Consider the following 23,444-nt stretch of genomic DNA (forward strand, 5'->3'; position numbering starts at 1 on the left):
CCCACCCAGGGCAAGGTTGCCGTGAAAGCTAGCTATAAGCTTTCCAGGAAAGGTTGCTGCAATCTTGCCATGAAAAATTGATACAAGATTGCTGCAAGCATACCAAGAATGATTGCGGCAAGCTTGCCGTAAAAGATTGCTGTAAGCTTGCTACGTAAGGTTGCAGGAGAATTTCAACAAGCTTCTGGAAAGGTTGCTGCAATTTTTAAAAAATACATTTTAAATTTAAAAAAAATTTACTTGTTTTCTAAATTTGAAAATCCTTGTGACGTTTATTATTATTAATTATGTCCTGTTTATTTTCATTTGGAAACTTAACGAGAAAATTTTCGAAACAAATTTGAGGGGACTGGGAATTGAACCCGGGTTCGACAGACTTCGCAGCAGAAAGTCTCTCTCTCTCTACTTATAAAAGTAAATAAAATATCCTGGAAAATTTGAATATAGAATTGAATATATATTTAGTTGCAAAAATTGTAGTTATATTTCTATTTTCTTTGCTTTTTTCGATGCCTGCCCCGACATTTGCTGCACGAACGAAGCGAGAAAAAAGGCTTGACTAAAAGACAGATACAGAGAAAAAGTCAGAGCTTCCAGAGTGTCCGTTAGAGGCATTGAAGCGAGGAGCAAAAGTAAAAGATGTCCGGCTGTCAAATAGAATACGCAATTGAAATATTTTTAATTAGTGAATTATTGTGCGTACTTTCGAACGTATGCAAAGAAAAGTGGTATACATTACACGGGCTGAACAGTCGAAAGCAATAAATTGCGCGATGATACCATCGGGCATCATTTCGCGCAGTGCCGGAATTAGAATTTTCTACCCTTATAATGTAATATACTATTTTATTTTACGTTCCGAACCTTTTTGAAAAAACTTCTTCATATCTAAAAAATTATAGCATTTTATTCATTCCTTGTAAAAACAATAACATGAATCACAATTTAGTTAAAAATGGCAAAGATAAAATAAAAAAAAATGAAAATACCAATACCGTTGATAAAATCAATTGCAAAAATTGACCCGCATCTTATGTTGGACAATCAAAAATTTACCTTGACATCTCTCATATTTTATTTTCTATTTTCTCATGCGGTCGTTCACCTTGTAAAAGCTGATTCTATGTGTTAAAGATGAATTTTGAAAATTAGAAAATTAGTTTTTATCAATATCAATCAAGGATTGATATTGTCAAAAACTCTAAAAGATCTTGGTACTTTAACATACGTTGCCCTTCGGACAAATTATATTGTATAGGTAGTGGATCTCCTCCTTACCTCACTATTATTCAGTGAGTTGGTTGAGATTCCATATTAATAGAACAATTGGTTTAGGAATATTTGAAAGAAAAGATTAAACAAATATTTAAATAATTGGATATAAATATATATATTGTGTAAAAACCCAAATAATACAATAGTACAATATTCTGTATTCAAATACAATTTTACGTGTGAATGTAATGTAAGTGTAAAGATGTTGTGTGTGTGTAATTTGTTAAGAGTCTCTTGACTCTTTCGTATATTTACCTTTGGAATTCCTCAGAATTGTATCTTCCAATATACTCGACGTAACTTAATTCAAACGTTAGATTAATTCTCCGATTTATTGTAGTTATTTAATATTCTCTTTATCTCAATCAATTATGACAAAACAATCTCAAAACACAATAGAAAACATAAAACTCAATTACTATTTATTTTCAATCTCAATTCAGAACTAAATGATCTCAAAAACTCATTTATATATTCTTTAATCAAACGCAAAATCAAATTCTCTTTATTCAAAAACTTCAATTATTAATTCTTTGTAAAACTCAATACTCTTAAATCAAATCACAACTCAATACTAAATACTCTTGTTGTCAAATAAAAATAAAATAAATAAAAAAAAATAAATACTAAAAAATAAATACTCTTTGAATAACCTCAACTCAAAAATAAATACTCTTTAAATAATCTCAACTCAAAAATCATAACTCAAATCAAAACTCAGAATAAAACTCCAAATGGAAACAACCTCGAAATTAGAGGCTTGTTTCAAAGAGTCTCTCAACTCAGAGACTCAAACTCAAACTCGAAACTATCAAAAACTCCAAGCTCCACACTCAACTCTCTCTCTCTTCTCTCCCAAACAACAACTAACTGACACTACTTGTGTCTACTGGTTTTATTGAGCTGATTTTTGGTGGGAAACAGTATGTTTTATTTCATAATTTTATTTTTGTCAATGTTCTTTATTGCAACCTTGCAATATTGTGGTAGTATTCCAGTTCATTTTGAATGGACGTACTTTGGATGCAGCAATCTTTATTGCATCACCCTTTGTTGCTTGTATTAAATTAAATCACTTAGTTTCTCAATTTTCTCATGAAAGTTAGATAGGTCTTCCTTAAAATTTAGGTTATTAATTGAAAGTTAATATTCAATATATAATTATTTGGACATCTCTAAGAGATTCCAAAGGCATTTCTTATAATGTTTATAAAGTGTTATTTGTTTTCTGTGTTGCATAATGTGTCCTCTTTTTCAAGTACTGTATTGATGAATTGTTATTAATATTAATAATTTATAAATAATACGTTACGAAATTCATACGTGACACTATGTACTTCGGAAAAATTTATATTTGCTTTACCAGTGTCAAATCAAAACTGTTATGACATACAGTTTTTTTCATTTTTCTCCGGTAATTAAATTTTTTACAATTTTCATATTAATTATTACAAAAATCTATATGTTACGTATTCTAATTGTAATTATTTAATAAATTTGTAGTTTCTGAAGAGGGCAGCTGCGCTGTCGAAACGTAAAAATTGTTTTATTTCAAACTTAACTCGGAGTGATCGTTCAACTCATGTTTCATATTTTAATTAAGACGACCGAGTGATAAATTCAATTATTTATTTAATAACATTTTTTGTTTAAAAATCAATTTTGAGGTTTAGCATGGACCAACTTACAAGGGCGTACAAATTTTATGTGTGGTTTTACTTACCGATGGCTCTAGTATATTATGCACCCTGTGAGCTATGTGAATTACGACTCGTGAAGTGAACAACGTGCTCGAAGTTAAAGACGCACTTACCGCACGTGGTGTATACGATTATTTTAGGGAATCCACATTTCGACATAATAAGTGAAGTAGGGCACTTTTTCGTTATGAATCTGTTATATAACCTCATTGTAACAGAATTCTAGAACATTGTTACAAAGGATTGTTCTATACATACAATATACTATACAATATACATTGTTCTATATTATCCAAACTTCACAGTTCTGTAACAATATTATGTAACATTTCTGTAACCAAAAATATTCCCCACTGAAAGTAAGTGGGAAATATTCATACAATAAGTAATATATTTTTATTGTAATAATATTTCCCACATACTTTAAGTGGGGAATATTCTGGGCGCCTATTTAAGAAGAAATTCTGAAATCTAGAATATAATTTTTTCAGTGTAGGATAGCGTAATGGTTAGCGTATTAGCCCGCGGAGCGTTAGATTAGGGGGTTCGATCCCAGAGAGCGTTAAATATTTTCGAAAATGTATGTAAGCGATTGCATTAAATAATAATATTTCCTTTTTCTATTACATCAAGTTTTAATATTTTTATTAAGAATAAAAAATATTTTGCATGTATTTGTTCTGTAATAATCTTGCAATAATAGTTATATACCATTTTATAGTTATTACAAAACAGTTCTAGAACTGTTACAAATACATTTGGGGGCGTCCATTAATTATGTGAGGTCGAAATGGGGAGGGGGGGTCTGGCCAAGTCTCACCAAATCTCACTGAGGGGAAGGGGGGGTCAATAAAAATCTCACGTCAACTTGTAATTTTCAGCAATACATATTTTATACTCATCCCTGTTGGAAAAGGTCAGTGTTGGGTAAGCTACTATTTCTAAAAACTCGTTACAGTTAAGTTTCTACCCAACACTAGAATAGATGGTAGTTCAGAGTTGCCAATCACCCTTACCAAACACAACTGCGCTTGTGCTGCGTTTTCTGTCTCATTGGTAAAAATAAGCACGCTTATATGAAATGCTTTAATGTAAAAAAATATCAGTAAAAGATTAAAAAAAATTTTAACTGTTAAATTGATTGTTTTTGATCACGTAACACAAAAACAATCAATTCAACAGTTAAAATTTGTTTTATTCTTTTATTGATATTTTTCTTATATTAAAGCATTTCATATATGCGCGCTTATTTTTACCAATGAGAGAGTAAACGCGGCGCAAGCGCACTTGCGCTTGGTAAGGGTCATTGGCAACTCTGCTTAAAGTTAGGTTCGACCACTGCACTGTAAACAACTGTAAAATAATATAAATAATAAAATGATATAAAAAATATAAAATTGTATTACCATATTCTGAAGAGTGCAAATGATATAAATAAAAAATAAATAATTGTATTATCATATTAATTAATATCATTAAAATGTAATGTAATTTAAAAACCTTCATTTTTCCCTCGTATTTTAATGAAAAATAAAAAATCTTACCTGAGGGAGGGGGGGGGGGTGGAGCTAAATCTCACCAACGGGGAGGGAGGGGTCCAGATTTAAAAAAAAACTCCTCACGTAATTAATGGACGTCCCCTTTGTAACCAAGTTCTAGAAACAAAGCCAGAAATACTCCCTCACACTCTAAATTTTTTTAAATCGAAAAACCACCCTTAAATAGTAAAATTCAAATTTAAGAAGTAAAAAAATATTATATTACCGGCTTTTTTTAAATACAGAACCTTACATGTATGTAGTTTTGCTCTACTAACTCAAAAAATAAAGCCAGCATTGATCCATCACCCTCTGAATTTTTTTAAATGGAAAAACTACCCCTAATCTGAAGAATCAAATTCAGGAGGTAAAACAATAAAGTAACTGATTAAAAAAGTTTATAACCAGGTATTTTTACTCCAGCAATGCGGAAACAAAGCCAGAAATGCTCATTGCTGGAGTAAAAATACCTGGATATAAACTTTTTTAATCAGTTATTTTATTGTTTTACCTCCTAAGTTTGATTATTCAGATTAAGGGTAGTTTTTTTTATTAAAAAAATTCAGAGTGTGATGGATCAATGCTGGCTTTTTTTTGAATATTTCTGGCTTTGTTTCTGCCTTGCTGGAGTAAAAATACCTGGTTATAAAATTTTTTAATCAGTTATTTTATTGTTTTATCTCCTGAATTTGATTCTTCAGATTAGGGGTAGTTTTTTCAATTAAAAAAAATCAGGGGGTGCTGGATCAATGCTGGCTTTGTTTTTGAGTTAGTGGAGCAAAGTTTCGTAGATGTAAAATTCGGTTTTTTTTAAAAATAAGTTGATTTATTTTTTATCTCCGAAGTGTGAATTTATCCGTTTAAGGGTGGTTTTGGTCGATTTAAAAAAAACTGAGGGTGATGGAGCAATTCTGAGCTCAGATTCGGTTTCAGCGGTCCAAAATACTATAGGAAATATATGTCTAGTTCAAGAAACAGTCAACTTTTTTTTTTGTGTGCCTGTGTTATGAAAGATGGATTTTTCATTTATATATATACTTTTTTTTAGTAATCTACAACAGTCATAACAAAAGTTTTCCTTAAATATTAACTGAGGTTATGTTCCCGTTTCTAGAGTCGTAGAAAGGAATTCAAGTTTAATTTTTTCGATACCAGGATTTATTTTATTTTTGCTTATTTTTTAAAAATAACGTCAAATTTAAAATTAACGACTTAAAAACCCCCGAGAAATAATAGATTGCTATTAGCAATCGTGTCTTTTGAGACGGTTAATCACTTCTAAATTTTATTATAGCATAGATTGCTATTAGCAATCGTGTCTATTGAGACGGTTAATCACTTCTAAATTTTATTTATTCTACCGAAAAATGTCTTTTTTTAAATAATATTCCATTCTTTTTAAGTTTCTGAAGAGGATGGCTGTGCCATTGAAACGTAAAGAATAGTGTTTTATTTAATCCTTGACTCGGAATGATCGATATCATCTTCTTATATTATTAAATACTACCGAGTGATAGAATCAAAATTTTATTAATATTGTGTTTAGTTTAAACAAACGATCAATTCGGTTGATTTAACATGTCCAGGGCATTTTTTTGTTTTTGAAAAACTCATAATTCTGAGTAAAAAATCAAAAACCTTTTTTTATACGTCTAAGTTTACATTTAAAAAAAATTGTGCTTTTTAGTGCAATAATTCGTTTTTTGAAAAACTCAAAATTTGTGGACACAAGAATCAAAAAACTTGTTTTATGTGTTTAAATTTATATTATTCAAGAAAAAATTTTGCCAGGAATGTTGAGTTTTTCAAAAAATGAATTATTGTACTCCAGATCACAAGTTGAGCACAATTCAGAAAATTTTTTGTTTTTTTTTTAATTCAAATTTTTGTCGTCTAAACACAGTGGGCCTGAATCAACTTTAGGTTGCATGAAAATGACGAAAAAAGTGGAAACGCCACTGTTTTCAGAGTTGATCTTACATCAAGAAAATGCTTCTACCGAAATCCCAGCTGATCCTTTTTGGAAAATATCAACATTTTTCAGTTTCAAATCGCGTAATAAGCATTTCTTCAGTATTAGCAAAGTGCATTTGTTTATATATGGAAGTTCCACGTTAACAAGGACAGGCTTCTGCCCAAAACTGGTTTTGACGGCTTTCAATGTTCCAGGGCTTAAAAAATTCGTAAATTCCTATACTTTTGAATGCCGAGTGGCGTTTTTCAAAATTTTAAATGGCGACTTCAATATGGCGCATAAATAACAGTAAGTTCGAAAATTTAAAAATAAATTCGTGAATTAAACGTCCAAAAGAATTCCATATAATCTAAAACACCTTATACAACAGTTTTTAGGATCGCTGAATGCAAAAATAATGTTAGTTTTCCAAAATTCAAAATGGCGGTCAAAATTATAAAAATCAATCGAAATGGCTTAAAACTTATTTCTCGGGGGTTTTTAAGTCGTTAATTTTAAATTTGACGTTATTTTTAAAAAATAAGCAAAAATAAAATAACTCCTGGTATCGAAAAAATTAAACTTGAATTCCTTTCTACGATTCTAGAAACGGGAACATAACCTCAGTTAATATTTAAGGAAAACTTTTGTTATGACTGTTGTAGATTACTAAAAAAAAGTATATATATAAATGAAAAATCCATCTTTCATAACACAGGCACACAAAAAAAAAGTTGTCTGTTTCTTGAACTAGACATATATTTCCTATAGTATTTTGGACCGCTGAAACCGAATCTGAGCTCAGAATTGCTCCATCACCCTCAGTTTTTTTTTAAATCGACCAAAACCACCCTTAAACGGATAAATTCACACTTCGGAGATAAAAAATAAATCAACTTATTTTTTAAAAAAACCGAATTTTACATCTACGAAACTTTGCTCCACTAATTCAAAAACAAAGCCAGCATTGATCCAGCACCCCCTGATTTTTTTTAATTGAAAAAACTACCCCTAATCTGAAGAATCAAATTCAGGAGATAAAACAATAAAATAACTGATTAAAAAATTTTATAACCAGGTATTTTTACTCCAGCAAGGCAGAAACAAAGCCAGAAATATTCAAAAAAAAGCCAGCATTGATCCATCACACTCTGAATTTTTTTAATAAAAAAAACTACCCTTAATCTGAATAATCAAACTTAGGAGGTAAAACAATAAAATAACTGATTAAAAAAGTTTATATCCAGGTATTTTTACTCCAGCAATGAGCATTTCTGGCTTTGTTTCCGCATTGCTGGAGTAAAAATACCTGGTTATAAACTTTTTTAATCAGTTACTTTATTGTTTTACCTCCGGAATTTGATTCTTCAGATTAGGGGTAGTTTTTCCATTTAAAAAAATTCAGAGGGTGATGGATCAATGCTGGCTTTATTTTTTGAGTTAGTAGAGCAAAACTACATACATGTAAGGTTCTGTATTTAAAAAAAGCCGGTAATATAATATTTTTTTACTTCTTAAATTTGAATTTTACTATTTAAGGGTGGTTTTTCGATTTAAAAAAATTTAGAGGGTGAGGGAGTATTTCTGGCTTTGTTTCTGCCTTGCTGGAGTAAAAATACATGGTTATAAAATATTTTAATCAGTTATTTTATTGTTTTACCTCCTGAATTTGATTCTTCAGATTAGGGGTATTTTTTTCCATTTAAAAAAATTCACAGGGTGATGGATCAATGCTGGCTTTATTTTTTGAGTTAGTAGAGCAAAACTACATACATGTAAGGTTCTGTATTTAAAAAAAGCCGGTAATATAATATTTTTTTACTCCTTAAATTTGAATTTTACTATTTAAGGGTGGTTTTTCGATTTAAAAAAAATTTAGAGGGTGAGGGAGTATTTCTGGCTTTTTTTCTGCCTTGCTGGAGTAAAAATTTCTGGTTATAAAATTTGTCAATCAGTTATTTTATTGTTTTATCTCCTGAATTTTATTCTTTAGATTAGGGGTAGTTTTTTCAATTAAAAAAATTCAGGGGGTGCTGGATCAATGCTGGCTTTGTTTTTGAGTTAGTGGAGCAAAGTTTCGTAGATGTAAAATTCGGTTTTTTTAAAAAATAAGTTGATTTATTTTTTATCTCCGAAGTGTGAATTTGTCCGTTTAAGGGCGGTTTTGGTCGATTTAAAGAAACTGAGGGTGATGGAGCAATTTTGAGCTCAGATTCGGTTTCAGCGGCCCAAAATACTATAGGAAATGTATGTCTAGTTCAAGAAACAGACAACTTTTTTTTTGTGTGCCTGTGTAATGAATCTAGTAATTGCAAATAACTTGTTTTAGTTAAAGATTGTAAAGTTCAAAAATTAAAATATTAAGAAAAATCTGAAAAATTTTTGTAAAAGTAATTCAACAACAATTTTTTTAATAGAAAAACAATTTAGGCAATACAAAATTATCATTTTAATGTTTTCCAAAGTTCTAAAGTGTGAAATTATGCTTTAAATAATAAATAAAAAATAATAAAGTTTATTGCATTAAAAGGAATTAAAGGATTATTAATTTAATATTAGTTTTCGGTATTTAAAAGTTTTCACTAAACCTAGATAAAATTTTAGTCACTGATAGGAACAGAAAAGAATTCAATTTTATGAAAAATGTCTTTTATCTTGGGAATTCAAATGTGTGGACAAAAATGGAATTCCAAAGTATTTACTTTGTGGTAAATAACAATGGAGTGGTGAAATTTTTCAATATCTTTTAATGTTAGTCTTCTTGCCGGGATTCCATAATGGCGAATCCAAAATGGTGGACAAAGTCTTTTAAAAACGACCGAAATTTATTGAAACTCTATTCTAGGGGGTTTTTCTGTCCGAACGTAAAATTGAAATTGAAATTTTTAAAAATTAATATTTTTTGAATAATTATTATTAATAATAGAATATAATAAAATTAATTAATAATAAATTATGGAGGCAGTGTCTGATAGTAACGTATACGTAAAAGGACGAGTAAAAGGATCTTTGTGCTCGATATAATTCAAATACATAACCGGAAACATATTTGTATTTTTTGTAATTTCAATAATTTATTATTAATTAATACTATGTAAAAATTTCAATTTTAAGAGAAAGATATACGGCCCTCTTTGTTTTCATTTTTACGTTCGGCCAGAAAAACCCCCTAAAATAAAGTTTTAATCAATTTCGGTCGTTTTTAAAAGATTTTGTCCGACATTTATTTTTACTTTTTTTCTAAAAAAACAACTTTAAATTCGCAATCAGTGGCCAGAAAACCCCCTGGAAAACGTAAAATCCGGTATTATTTAGTTTTTCCAATATAGCTTTGAAAGAAATGATTTTTAGAAAAAATGACCCACATGAAAGTTAAAGCTGACAAAAATCTTGAAAATGAGATTCTATGTAAAACCTTAAACGGGTTAACTTTGAGAGACTGTATCTCGGAAACTATTAGAGCTATTACATTGTTCTTTTTTGCAAATTGTCAGGAATTTTGTCAGCTTTAACTTTCCTGTTGGTCATTTTCTCCAAAGCTATATTGAAAAAACTGAAAAATACCGGATTTTGGCAAGAATCTCGAAAAAATGGGTTTTTTGCGGAAGCTATATCTTTGTCAATTTTTGAGCTACAGTGTTTATTTTTATATTAAATTTCTCAGAATTGTATTCACTTTCTTTTTTATATCATCTATTTTTATGCTAAAATGTCATGGAAGGAGCCAATTTGCAGACAACTGATTTTTTGCACCTATTTCTTTAAAAAAAATTTGGTTCCGGTAGGTGTTCGAAGTACCAAATTTAGGTATTTTATTTTTATATCAAAATGAAGGGTTTAAGCAAAAAAATTGAGGTCCAGAGTTAAAACATGATATACCTTGTTTTTCGACTATTTTGACTGGACTAAAAATGATTTGGGCATGTGCATAATATTGATTTTTTACTTCAACCAAAAGAATTTTGTGAATGAGCACATCCACTAATTATGCATTTTAACCATTTATATTTACTTATTTCTGAAGTTAGCCGCTTCCACTTGACATATTAAGGACGCCATTTTGAATTTTCAATTCTGCCACTTTGCAATTGAAAAGGGATGAGTTTACGAGTATTTTCATGTATTACATGTTTATTTTTATTGCATAGAATTTTGGACATAGCTTTGGGCCGGTTGACGTGAAACGTCCCATATATATATGTAGCCGGGTATGAAATTAGATATTAGCAATTTAAAACATCTCAATTAAATCAACAATGATACCATAAAAACAATATTCGCTATAAATTTAAAAAAGGTAAAAAATCTAGTAGCACTATATTAATGACAGCCGAGTATTTTTTCTCTAGTTAAAATATGCTTTAAAATTGGACAATTATTAATTATTATTTTTGTTTCTGTTTACAGGTCATTCGAATGAATTATCTCAAATCTTGGTTCATTATTGATTTATTAAGTTGTCTTCCATACGACGTTTTTAATGCCTTCGATCATGATGAAGATGGAATAGGAAGCCTTTTCTCTGCCCTCAAAGTCGTGCGACTACTTCGACTCGGAAGAGTTGTTCGAAAATTGGATAGATATTTAGAATACGGGGCTGCGATGCTCATACTTCTGCTTTGTTTTTACATGCTGGTGGCGCACTGGCTAGCGTGTATTTGGTACGTCATTACTTTTAAGTACTTATTTATCTTTTCAATTATAGTACACGGTGGGCTTAGAATAACTTTAACCTAAAAGTACTGTCCCATCTCGGCTCTCTTCAGATATTAATTCAACATTATTTTTTGAGTAATTTGAACCTTAGATGAAAAGAAATCGGTGGAGGGATTTACGAATAAAGTCGATTTTTGTGTATTTTTAACTTTTTATAGTACTTTTTTACTTTGAAACAGTTGAATATTAATCAATTCGATTTCTAATCATGAATAAATTCTTTATAAAGTTGTCAAGTATTAAATTTAAAAGTGTCAGAGATAATACTCAATGTTTGTTAATATCATTGTTTAATTTTATTACTGCTCGCTCGAAAATGTTAAAAGCTAGAAGTCATGAAGAAAATCGTTACTGCGTGTTTGCCTTCTTTCTTACGAAAAATTTCTATTTATGATTTCAATTAAAGATGCAACAAATGATTTTTCATGACTAAATCATTTGTTGCACCTTTAACTGAAATCATTATAAACATTTTTCCGAAACAAAAAAGGCAAACACAGTAACGATTTTCTTCATAACTTCTAGCTTTTAATATTTTTGAGCGAGCAGTAATGAATTTATGGGTAATTCTCGACGTAACGTATAATTTAGTTATTGCTTTTATTTAAAATATATTTTTACAATTTAACAAAAATTCACATATAATGCATGTAAATCCCACTAAATAATACACACGTTTTAATGAATAGAGCTTCCGATGACTCACAATTAATACTGATTATTTAAATAATATATAAGCGATTTTCAGTCTGTTTCGTACTCACGGCATTTATACTGTCTAAATAATGAATACAACTACTTTTTATTTAACAGAAAATATTGATAATTAGTAAATTTATTACAAAATATGTGAAGGCTTTCCCATAAAGATTCTGTGATTCCCCATATAAAATTGGTGCTTTAAAGGTGTAAAAGGAAAAAATCAATTATGAAATTAGTTTCTACCATAATAAATCTACTTGGGGGAGTTAATTATTGCTTCTACAAAAGTATAACTAAGTTTTGTTTTAATTTTTATGAATTATAAAAATAATTCAGTTTTATTAAAAAGCTTCCTCATGACGCACAAAACTGGGACAAGAATTAACATCGAAAAAAAGATAAAAAAAATAATATTTTTTAACAATCAAGTTTTTCTGAAGTCTGCAAACTTGGGCAATTAAAATCTGATACCAATAATTATTTTTATTATTGTACATTGCGAAAAATATTGATTTTTGACTCGTAAATGACACTAGGTACAGGATTTCTTATTATAGGTTGGCTCTTTAATTTGCATTTTAAAAATAAGATTTAATTTATTATATTAAATTGGCTATAGTGAGAAAGTAAGTTTAGTGTTTACAAACTTTTGTTTGTAAATACTAAAGTTACTTTCTCAAGTTGGACTTATTACAATATGTACAAATTATTTCTTAAAAAACACAAGGGACATGAAATTGTTTGCTTCGTGGAGAATCACCCTTCATTGAAAATTCCTACAAAGTTTCCCACGTGTGATCCTTTAAAACGAATCTATTAGGAATCCTCATAAGATCCTTTGTAAGATCTTACGTGGGATGCGTTTAAAGAAGCTTCCAGACAACATACGACATTACTGTAGGAATTTAGTTCAGGCAATGTTACGGGAAACTATATAGTTTTCCATATAGTTTCCTGCGTAGGATCCTATAACAGATGTCACAAAAAATGAAAATTAAAAAAAATTGATTATTTTTTTTATGTATGCCATTGTTGCCTTGCTTGTTTTTCGACTTCTAGTATTCTGGAGAAATATTTAAAAATAAATTTGGAGGGACTGAGGATCTAACCCGGTTGAGGTTTTCCTCTGCAGTCGGTGGTTACCCAGTAAAAAATAAAAGATACAAGAACAGCGGATTCCGGTTACAAGCTCAATAGCTGTTAAACAAATCCGTGAGAATCTCGGATACAAGCACTTCGGTATCCGAAATGCTCATTAGCTTGTAAACGCACTGAAACGAACGACTTTTGTAGGGCTTTTCATCAAGAAAAAGCAATTAAATGGATGGAGAAACGATGGGAAATTAAATTAGAAGCAAAAATAAATAAATATTTATTAAAGAAACGTACATTTAAACAAAAAACAATTATTCTTACTAATTCTAACTCCTGCATTAAAAACATTGTAAAAGCATTGTTTTATTGGTAATTTTACCTTGTTATTCGGAAAATATGGTTTTCTACCTTACCGACATTGGATATTAATTTAACGCGATTTTTTCGATTTTCCAATTTCAAAAGCAATTACAAATAATAATTTCAAGTGTCTGTCTGTCCCGCTTGTTCTATATATATATTTTGTCTGTCCTGCATGTTCTATATATATTTTGTCTGTCCGCATGTATTACTATATAAAATTCTTTTTCACCACGTTTGAAGAGTGGGGTATTTAGCCCTCCTTTATGGTGTCAACAAAAGAGACAAAAGTAAGAGAGAGAGAGAGAGAGAAGTGTAAACCAATAAAATTTTTAAATTCTCCCTTCTCTCTACTTCAATATACAAACAAAAAGGAAAATGATTTTCTTATTGGTTTACATAGATAACGCATGTCGAATTCATTTTTAATATTTTTACTTGATAATTAGTTAGAAATAATTTTATTCAGTTTAATAATTATAATAATAAAAAAAAGTGTGCATTTATTAAATGTTCGGTAGTGTTCAACTGATTGTAAGAATAAAAAACTTATTTTCATCTGTAAAAGTAAGTAATCTTTTTTTTAATAAATTAATTAAGGAAAAAGAAGCAAAATAATACTAAAAACTTTGGAATAAAATAAATATATTGCTTAAGAAATTCTTTTCTTTAGAATCGAATGAATCCATCTATTTTTATAATTTAAATATTAAAAAAATGTCCTCCTCATGGTAATATTGACCACTGTCATAGCAACGGTTGCTTTAGCAACTACGAAACCCTAAAAATTATTAAAACTTGCGGTGTACTGTAAAATCCCAAAACTTTGACCTCCTCCCTATCGGAAAATACGGATCTATAATCTAAATGAAAAAATATTTTTACCAAAAATTAACATTTATGAGAACTACAACTGCATCGAGTGTCAGCATGTTTGAAGAAAAAGTTTTTTGAACCTTGATCACTTAACGTGTGATTCTTCATTACCATTTGGATATTCAAGAATCTTAGGAATGTCCTGGGGATGACCGGAAAGTTTAACATCCCTAGGATGTCTCAGGTACATCCGTAGATATCTTGAGGACATCCTAGAGATATACAAATTTCCGGATGCGGGTAGGACGTCCATAGGATATTATTAAAAGTCCGTTGCTGTTAGGGGATAATAAAAAATTCTTACATTAAATGTCTTTCAAACCACACAAGAATTATGTCAAGATAATGACAAATAAGAATCAGATTACATAACATAAGGCTATTTAAAATATTAATAAATTTAAGCACCATTAAATTAAAATATTTTAAAATTTGTAATACTATTTTAGGGTAAATTATACAGAAGAGGATTTTTGTGAGGTAAGTTGTCAAAGTTACATCTGTAAATTGCATTAAGAAAATCATGTTACAAAAAGAAAGGTATGTTAATTTAAGTGACGCAGATTTTAAAATTATTGATGAAGAAGGAGGAATGCTAAATGATAATCGTATTTGTGAATTTGAAAAATTGTTGAGAAGAGAATCTAATTCTTTTTTCAACATGCAAAGTACCTTGTATTTAAATATGCTTGATCAAATTTGTTCTATTAAAAAAAATCAAAAGCATATTCAAATACTTTTTAGTGGTTCTTGTGTTGCTGGTCATTGGATATGTACTTATTACAATGGAGCAAGACTTTGTATTTATGATAGTCTTAATTTAGGTTGTTTAAATGGGGATCAAGAGAAATATTTAAATAGATTATATCCTTATCAACCTTCAGTAGTTTCTGCAACAGTGTATCAACAACCGAATGGTATTGATTGTGGTTCATTTGCAATAGAAATTGCAACATGTATATTCTTTAATTTAGATCCAAATAATCTTGATTTCATTCACAGTCAAATCAGAAATCATTTAGTTTTTATGTTTAGAAGTAATCGTTTAAGTCCCTTTCCTTCTATAAAGACATTAGATTATATGTTGAATATGATTGGAATTGTCTTTATAAAAATCGAGTAAATGAACTCCGTTATGGAAAAACAAATTCTTCTAATTTTTCTAATATTACCAATGATGATATAGATGAGAGTAAAAAATAATAATTCAAACTCCCTAAAAATGCTTGTGCGTTCTTTAGGTGAAGATAATGAGAAAAAAATTAACCAGTGTATAAAAAGTACTGAAAGAAAGAGAAAACTGAGGCTTAAGAAAACGATAGAAAAAAAGAATGCAGACAAGAGATAGATAAACTTAGGAAACGGAGTTTTCGTAAAATAAAAATCGAAAATAAAGAAAGAATAGACCAAAATATTTTATGTAAAAAGGCGAAATTTTTATTAGACAGTCAGTTAAAAATGAAAGAACGCCAATTGAAAGATTCAACGAGTAAAACTAATAAAAAGAGTAATAAGAAGTTTAAAGCATTAGGATTAGCTATTATTGCTTTTAATGAATTTAATGAAAATGTAATTTTACAAAATTATTTAGGTTTGATGAATGTTAAATGTAAGCATCGTAATTCGTTAAACTTCTTGTGTGAACAGCCGCCAGATAAAGAAGTTAGTAGTTGTTGTCATAAGGGTAAAGTAATGTAGATGATTTAACTGCTTATTCTGATGAATTAATTAAATTGTTATCTGACTTCACTTGTGAAAGCAAAAACTTTAAAGAGAATATACGTTCGTATAATAAATAGACTAGCTTTTGCGAGTATGGGAGCTCAATTAGAAGTTCCAAAAGGGAAGGGGCCTTATGTTTTTCGTATACACGGTCAGATCTATCGTAATACATATTCTCTTCATCCAAATCAAGATGATAGTCGTAGATTCGGTCAGTTGTATATAATTGATACAAGTGAAGCTGTTCAGGAAAGTTAAATAATAAATGTTTGCAAAAATTATTTTCGGAATTAGATATTTTACTTTGAAAAATTAATCCATATGCTGAAGCATTTAGAATGATGCGATCTTTTGAGATTGAAGAAGAAAAGCGAGCGGCTTTAATAGAGAAGCCTGTAAGAGATATTGAAATGTGGATTAAACGTGATAAATTATTAAATAATAAAACTTTAAATATTACGCATTGTAATGAAGTAGCTGTTGTATTTGTTAGCGTAGATGGCGAACCTCCTATAAAACGTGATATATGTATACATCCGAAAAATTCCAAAAGTATTCCAATTATAATTATTCAGTACAATTATGTATTTTTGTATTTTTAAAGAAAAAGATAACTGCCCAATGAACACCATCCACAATTATTCTATAATATGAAAAGAATAAGAAATATATAATTTGTTCAGTGTATAATTTGTGTAGTGTTCATATGATAAATTTACCATATGAGTAATACTCACATGTTAAAATTGTCGGTAAATCTGTCACATTTCTCTTTTATTTCTTTTTAAAAAATTATATATTTCTTAGTCCAAATCAGCTTTTTTACACTTCGAAACATTTATTTTATTTATTTATAATGCAAACTCAAATAAACAAACGTCAATTTAAATGTTCAAGAGAGTTTTCTTTAGTAACCTTTCCACTTCTGTGAGGAGAAGTGTTATACCCCTATACTCTATCGGACTGGGCCTATTTTAGGACCTCGCGTAAGGCAGACATTGCGGTAGCCCTGAGTGGCGTTATCGGGCATAGCCATTGGTTAGTAAAGTATGGGTTCACCACTTCCACTCACGGGAATTAAACGGTCATCACCCATGTCACGTATACAATAAAAGAAAACAAATTTCCCACAACCCAAGGCTGTGTGGATAAAACGGGCGATCACGGATTATGTCCTGTAAAGGGAACTGGTGTATTCCTACTCAACAGGCTTGGCCCGACCTTGGACCTCAAGTAAGTCAATTACAGCGGGGGGCCTGTGTGGCGTTCTCAGGCTTAATTACAATATTATTTTACAACGCTTAATGAGTTTTTCATCAAAATTATAAAATTTTTAAATATAAACATTTTTTAATTTATTTTGACATATTTCTCATAATTTCACGATTACGAGCATATGTTATTCCAAATATAAATGTTAATATTCAAAAGTTTTATAATTTTGGTACAATAAACCTATACGATGTGTTTTAAACCAATTTAATCCAAAGGTGCTGGCACCAAAGATTTTTTTCTTCATTTTGATTCTCCTGTATAAGCACATGGTTATAGCTCGGGCACGGCTGGTAAGATGAGGGACACCAGTTCCCCTTACAGGACAGTAATTAAACGATCATCGAACATCTTACATAAATAATAATAGAAAATAAACCCTCAACCAAAGGCTATTTTTGACGAAACAAATTGCAGGTAGAAACCCTCGAGAACCCTCATTATCAAAGTAAAGATATATATGAGGCAAAATTCCTGAAATGTCCGAACAAAAAATTAAAAGTTCTCGAATTTAATCCATACTTTTCTAAAATGTTGTTATTGTTGGTGAAAGTCTAAAAATCAATTATTATTGAATTTAATAAAATAGTTTTTGAATTACAACGTTCTTAATTTTTGACTTTTGAAAAAAAAATTTTTTTTCAATGTACAATATTTATAAGTAGAATGCATAAAAGTTAACATATGAGGCAAAATTCCTGAAATGTCCGAACAAAAAATTAAAAGTTCTCGAATTTAATCCATACTTTTCTAAAATGTTGTTATTGTTGGTGAGAGTCTAAAAATCAATTATTATTGAATTTAATAAAATAGTTTTTGAATTACAACGTTTTTAATTTTTGACTTTTGAAAAAAAAAATTTTTTTCAATGTACAATATTTATAAGTAGAATGCATAAAAGTTAACATATATATAATGATTTTTAAAGCTTTTTTGACGGGCTACACGCTGTTAATAAAAATTTTTTTTTTTAAATAACATTTGACCTTGAAATTCAAGGTCAAAATGTTAATTTACGTTTATCTCAAAATCGGATTTTTTAAAATTATTTTTAACTATCTCAATGGAAAGCTTGACTAATTTCCTACAAAACATGTAATTTTCAGAGTGGGATCTTTTAAAGTTTTTGAGATATTAATTAATTAATTAATTAATGTTTATAACAAATGAAATATTTTACAAACGAATAAAGTTACCGTAATTCTGAAGTTAGTAATTGAAAGTTAACGTAATTCCGCATCCAACGATCCCTATATGAAGTATTTTGGATAAGTAGATTGTTAATAAACAATTAGTTAACATTGCAATTGTTTATTAACAATCTACTCATCCAAAATACTTCATATAGGGCTCGTTGGATGCGGAATTAGCTTAACTTTCAATTGGTTAGTTTAGATGTACGATAACTTTATTTGTTTGTAAGATATTTCATTTTTTATTGTTATTTAACTAAAATTGAACAAAAATACTTCATATTGGGCTTTTGGATGCTTGTTGTTAGTAAAAAATAAAATATTTTACAAACAAATAAAGTTATCGTAAATCTAAACTAACCAATTGAAAGTTAAGCTAATTCCGCATCCAACGAGCCCTATGTGAAGTATTTTGGATGAGTAGATTGTTAATAAACAATTGCAATGTTAACTAATTGTTTATTAACAATCTACTTATCCAAAATACTTCATATAGGGATCGTTGGATGCGGAATTACGTTAACTTTCAATTACTAACTTCAGAATTACGGTAACTTTATTCGTTTGTAAAATATTTCATTTGTTATAAACATTAATTAATTAATTAATTAATATCTCAAAAACTTTAAAAGATCCCACTCTGAAAATTACATGTTTTGTAGGAAATTAGTCAAGCTTTCCATTGAGATAGTAAAAATAATTTTAAAAAATCCGATTTTGAGATAAACGTAAATTAACATTTTGACCTTGAATTTCAAGGTCAAATGTTATTTAAAAAAAAAATTTTTTATTAACAGCGTGTAGCCCGTCAAAAAAGCTTTAAAAATCATTATATATATGTTAACTTTTATGCATTCTACTTATAAATATTGTACATTGAAAAAAAATTTTTTTTTCAAAAGTCAAAAATTAAAAACGTTGTAATTCAAAAACTATTTTATTAAATTCAATAATAATTGATTTTTAGACTCTCACCAACAATAACAACATTTTAGAAAAGTATGGATTAAATTTGAGAACTTTTAATTTTTTGTTCGGACATTTCATGAATTTTGCCTCATATATATAATGATTTTTAAAGCTTTTTTGACGAGCTACACGCTGTTAATAAAAATTTTTTTTTTTAAATAACATTTGACCTTGAAATTCAAGGTCAAAATGTTAATTTACGTTTATCTCAAAATCGGATTTTTGAAAATTATTTTTAACTATCTCAATGGAAAGCTTGACTAATTTCCTACAAAACATGTAATTTTCAGAGTGGGATCTTTTAAAGTTTTTGAGATATTAATTAATTAATTAATGTTTATAACAAATGAAATATTTTACAAACGAATAAAGTTACCGTAATTCTGAAGTTAGTAATTGAAAGTTAAAGTAATTCCGCATCCAACGAGCCCTATATGAAGTATTTTGGATAAGTAGATTGTTAATAAACAATTAGTTAACATTGCAATTGTTTATAACCAATCTACTTATCCAAAATACTTCATATAGGGCTCGTTGGATGCGGAATTAGCTTAACTTTCAATTGGTTAGTTTAGATTTATGATAACTTTATTTGTTTGTAAGATATTTCATTTTTTATTGTTATTTAACTAAAATTGAACAAAAATACTTCATATAGGGCTTTTGGATGCTTGTTGTTAGTAAAAAATAAAATATTTTACAAACAAATAAAGTTATGGTAATTCTGAACTTACCAATTGAAAGTTAAGGTAATTCCACATCCAACGAGCCCTATATGAAGTATTTTGTATAAGTAGATTGTTAATAAACAATTGCAATGTTAACTAATTGTTTATTAACAATCTACTTATCCAAAATACTTCATATAGGGCTCGTTGGATGCGGAATTACGTTAACTTTCAAATACTAACTTCAGAATTACGGTAACTTTATTCGTTTGTAAAATATTTCATTTCTTATAAACATTAATTAATTAATTAATTAATATCTCAAAAACTTTAAAAGATCCCACTCTGAAAATTACATGTTTTGTAGGAAATTAGTCAAGCTTTCCATTGAGATAGTTAAAAATAATTTTAAAAAATCCGATTTTGAGATAAACGTAAATTAACATTTTGACCTTGAATTTCAAGGTCAAATGTTATTTAAAAAAAAAATTTTTATTAACAGCGTGTAGCTCGTCAAAAAAGCTTTAAAAATCATTATATATATGTTAACTTTTATGCATTCTACTTATAAATATTGTACATTGAAAAAAATTTTTTTTTTCAAAAGTCAAAAATTAAGAACGTTGTAATTCAAAAACTATTTTATTAAATTCAATAATAATTGATTTTTAGACTTTCACCAACAATAACAACATTTTAGAAAAGTATGGATTAAATTCGAGAACTTTTAATTTTTTGTTCGGACATTTCAGGAATTTTGCCTCATATGTATATATAATCTAATAATAACGAGAAATTTTAAGTGCTAAGAAAATGTGAATGAATGAAGGAATGAATACAAAGATTATTTATTATATTAATATTAATTAATGAATTTTAACTGTATTTTTTTGTAACAAAGTTCTATATTTGTTACATATGTGTCCCAGATAACCAAGCGTACTAATCGTTATTTACGAGTACGGAGTACCAGTATTATACTAGTTTTATAGCAGTAAAAAATAATTATATATGTCGTACCAGTACGGTACTAGTACAATAAAAGTATGTCGTACTGTTATAATTATAAAATATGATTACTCGATAAAAGTATAGTACTAGTACAATACCAGTACGTCGTACTTCTAAAATAAGAAGCACAACATACTCGTACGATACAAGTATAATACTGGTACGTCGTACTGGCACCCCGGTCCGACTTATATGCTTTTCATGTATAAAAAATGCCAGCTTACTGGTTTGAGTTTCTATCTGCGGAAAAAAACGAGAGGAGGCGCTGTCCGCGCCACGCTATCAAAAATGCATTTAGGAATAGGAAAAATATTATAAAATCTAATAAAATAATTATTTTATAATAGTTATTGTTAAAATTGTCCTAAAACATTAATCATAATAAATAATAATAATACTAAGAGTATTTTCAATTAACAAAACACTATTTGTAAAAGTACAATAGTGATAGAAAATGCTTAAATGAAATGAGAATTATGTGATATAATACACCCTACATATATTTTAAGCACTTTATTTACTTTTTAAATAATCAATTACTATTAATTATTTAATTTAAAAAATTAATTAATTTGAGCATTAAATACTTAAGATTAATTTAAATTAACCCCAAGAAGCACGTAATATATCCTCAATATCAAGGTAATATTACACGTGAGATTCGTAATATAACGCTGTAATATTATAGTAATCTTACAGTTATATTAAAATGTCCGCCTCAAGGTAATATTACCGGGAATATTATTGTAATATTAACGGTAATATTACAGTAATATTACAGAGTGATTTGAGTTATTCATAAAGCATAAAAAACGTAAATATATTATAAGTCAATTTGGCTTGTTGGTAAAACTCTGGACTCGTGTGCTTTGAGTTCGGGGTTCGATTCCCTGGATGGGTAGATTTTTTTCGTAAAGAAATGTTCCCATAATATTACTGTAATATTCTCTTGTAATAATACCTTAATATTACGGTATAATATTACTGCAATATTACTGTAATATTACCTTAATATTAGCGCGTAATATTACAGTAACAATACCGGTAATATTACCTTGAGGCGGACATTTTAAGATCACTGTAAGATTACTGTAATATTACAACGTTATATTACGAATCTTACATGTAATATTACCTTGTGTTAAGAATTAATTTCAAAAATCAATTTGGCAACGCTGTTTAATGAATATATTTTCAAAAACTTCGTTCATAAAACGTAACTGTGCTGCAACAAGCGGCAAGACACCCGACACCGCGATAACGACGGCCAGTCCTCAGTTTATAATGGCTCTCTACTAGGAATTTAGGTAGAAAAGATGTGTAAGCTCTTTCTTTTAATATAATTAAGAAGTAAAATACTTAGCTCTTGCAATTCATCATACATTATAGATTCAGTCTAGTGGAGAAGAATTAAAAAAAAAGAAGAGACAAATTCTTTTGCGAATGTGTATACATATATATGTATTATAACGTGATTTTTGCTTGAATGATTATTTTTGTGTTATTTTTACTTTAATTTTTCCAAAAACTATTAATTTTAAATTATATTTTCGCACGTTACTTTATTTTTAATTATTTATTATTTTTAAGACGCCAAGTTATTTTTATGGAAAATAACTAAACCATTCTATTTATTTGGATATAATATAATATCCGCCTGCTGGCTCAGCACGTCATTGTTTTGTACCAATGACCCGCGGAGAGTGGGGGGGAAAGGATAAAGACACAAGTAAACACTTCACTTAATTTGTTTCATAATTATTTCTTTAATTCATTAATTTAATTAAATCAAGTATTCGGCAGAAGGCCGAATAATTTGCACAATTAGTATTCGGCAGAAGGCCGAATAATTTTCACAAGTATAATGTTAGTACGCGAAAAAAAACTTTTCTGTACAACGGAAGGTTATATTATAAATTTTAATTATTAATTTAATAATATGCCGATCTGGCTGACAAAATTATTATAGTCGGGACTCACCGTCTATACGACGTCGACCCCGTAGCGAACCTCGTCCTGACATGGTTATTGATAATCTTTTTTTTCACAATTTTACTTTATTTTATGAAAAGGGCTTGTTGCCTCATATACTTCCAGAATGAGAATGACTAAAAATGGCTGACCTGTCACGCTAGTCGGCGTCTCTTTGTGCGCTTTCTTTTTAGAGGTGAGCCCCGGTGAAAGTAATTAATTAGAACTTTCTTTATCGATAATCAATTTATCACGAGTCGATATTTTTCATGAATCCGGAGGGTAAAGTAGAACGCTACCGTGCCACGGCGCATCGTAGCGCTCTCTATCCAAAATGGCCGCTCCCATTGTTGTGACAGCTGAGTATACAAATGAATTTTCGTCTTCCTGGTGCTCTTCTTATTCGGGAATCTCTTCCAAAT

At 29.0% G+C, this 23,444-nt stretch overlaps 1 protein-coding gene across 12 annotated transcripts in view; it reads left to right on the forward strand.

Annotated features, from left to right (window-relative positions):
- Nucleotides 1-23,444, forward strand: part of LOC127278580 (potassium voltage-gated channel protein eag) — a 1,151,741-nt gene that overhangs the window by 517,878 nt on the left and 610,419 nt on the right. For all 12 annotated transcript variants that reach the window (XM_051300360.1, XM_051300361.1, XM_051300362.1 and 9 more), the window contains one exon: nucleotides 10,875-11,128. In XM_051300360.1, coding sequence (XP_051156317.1) covers nucleotides 10,875-11,128 — 254 coding nt within the window. The remainder of the gene's footprint in view (nucleotides 1-10,874; nucleotides 11,129-23,444) is intronic.

This window comes from Leptopilina boulardi, unplaced genomic scaffold (genome assembly GCF_019393585.1).
Source record: "Leptopilina boulardi isolate dan_hultmark-lab unplaced genomic scaffold, ZJU_Lbou_2.1 LbouV2_208, whole genome shotgun sequence".
Lineage (NCBI taxonomy): Eukaryota > Metazoa > Arthropoda > Insecta > Hymenoptera > Figitidae > Leptopilina > Leptopilina boulardi.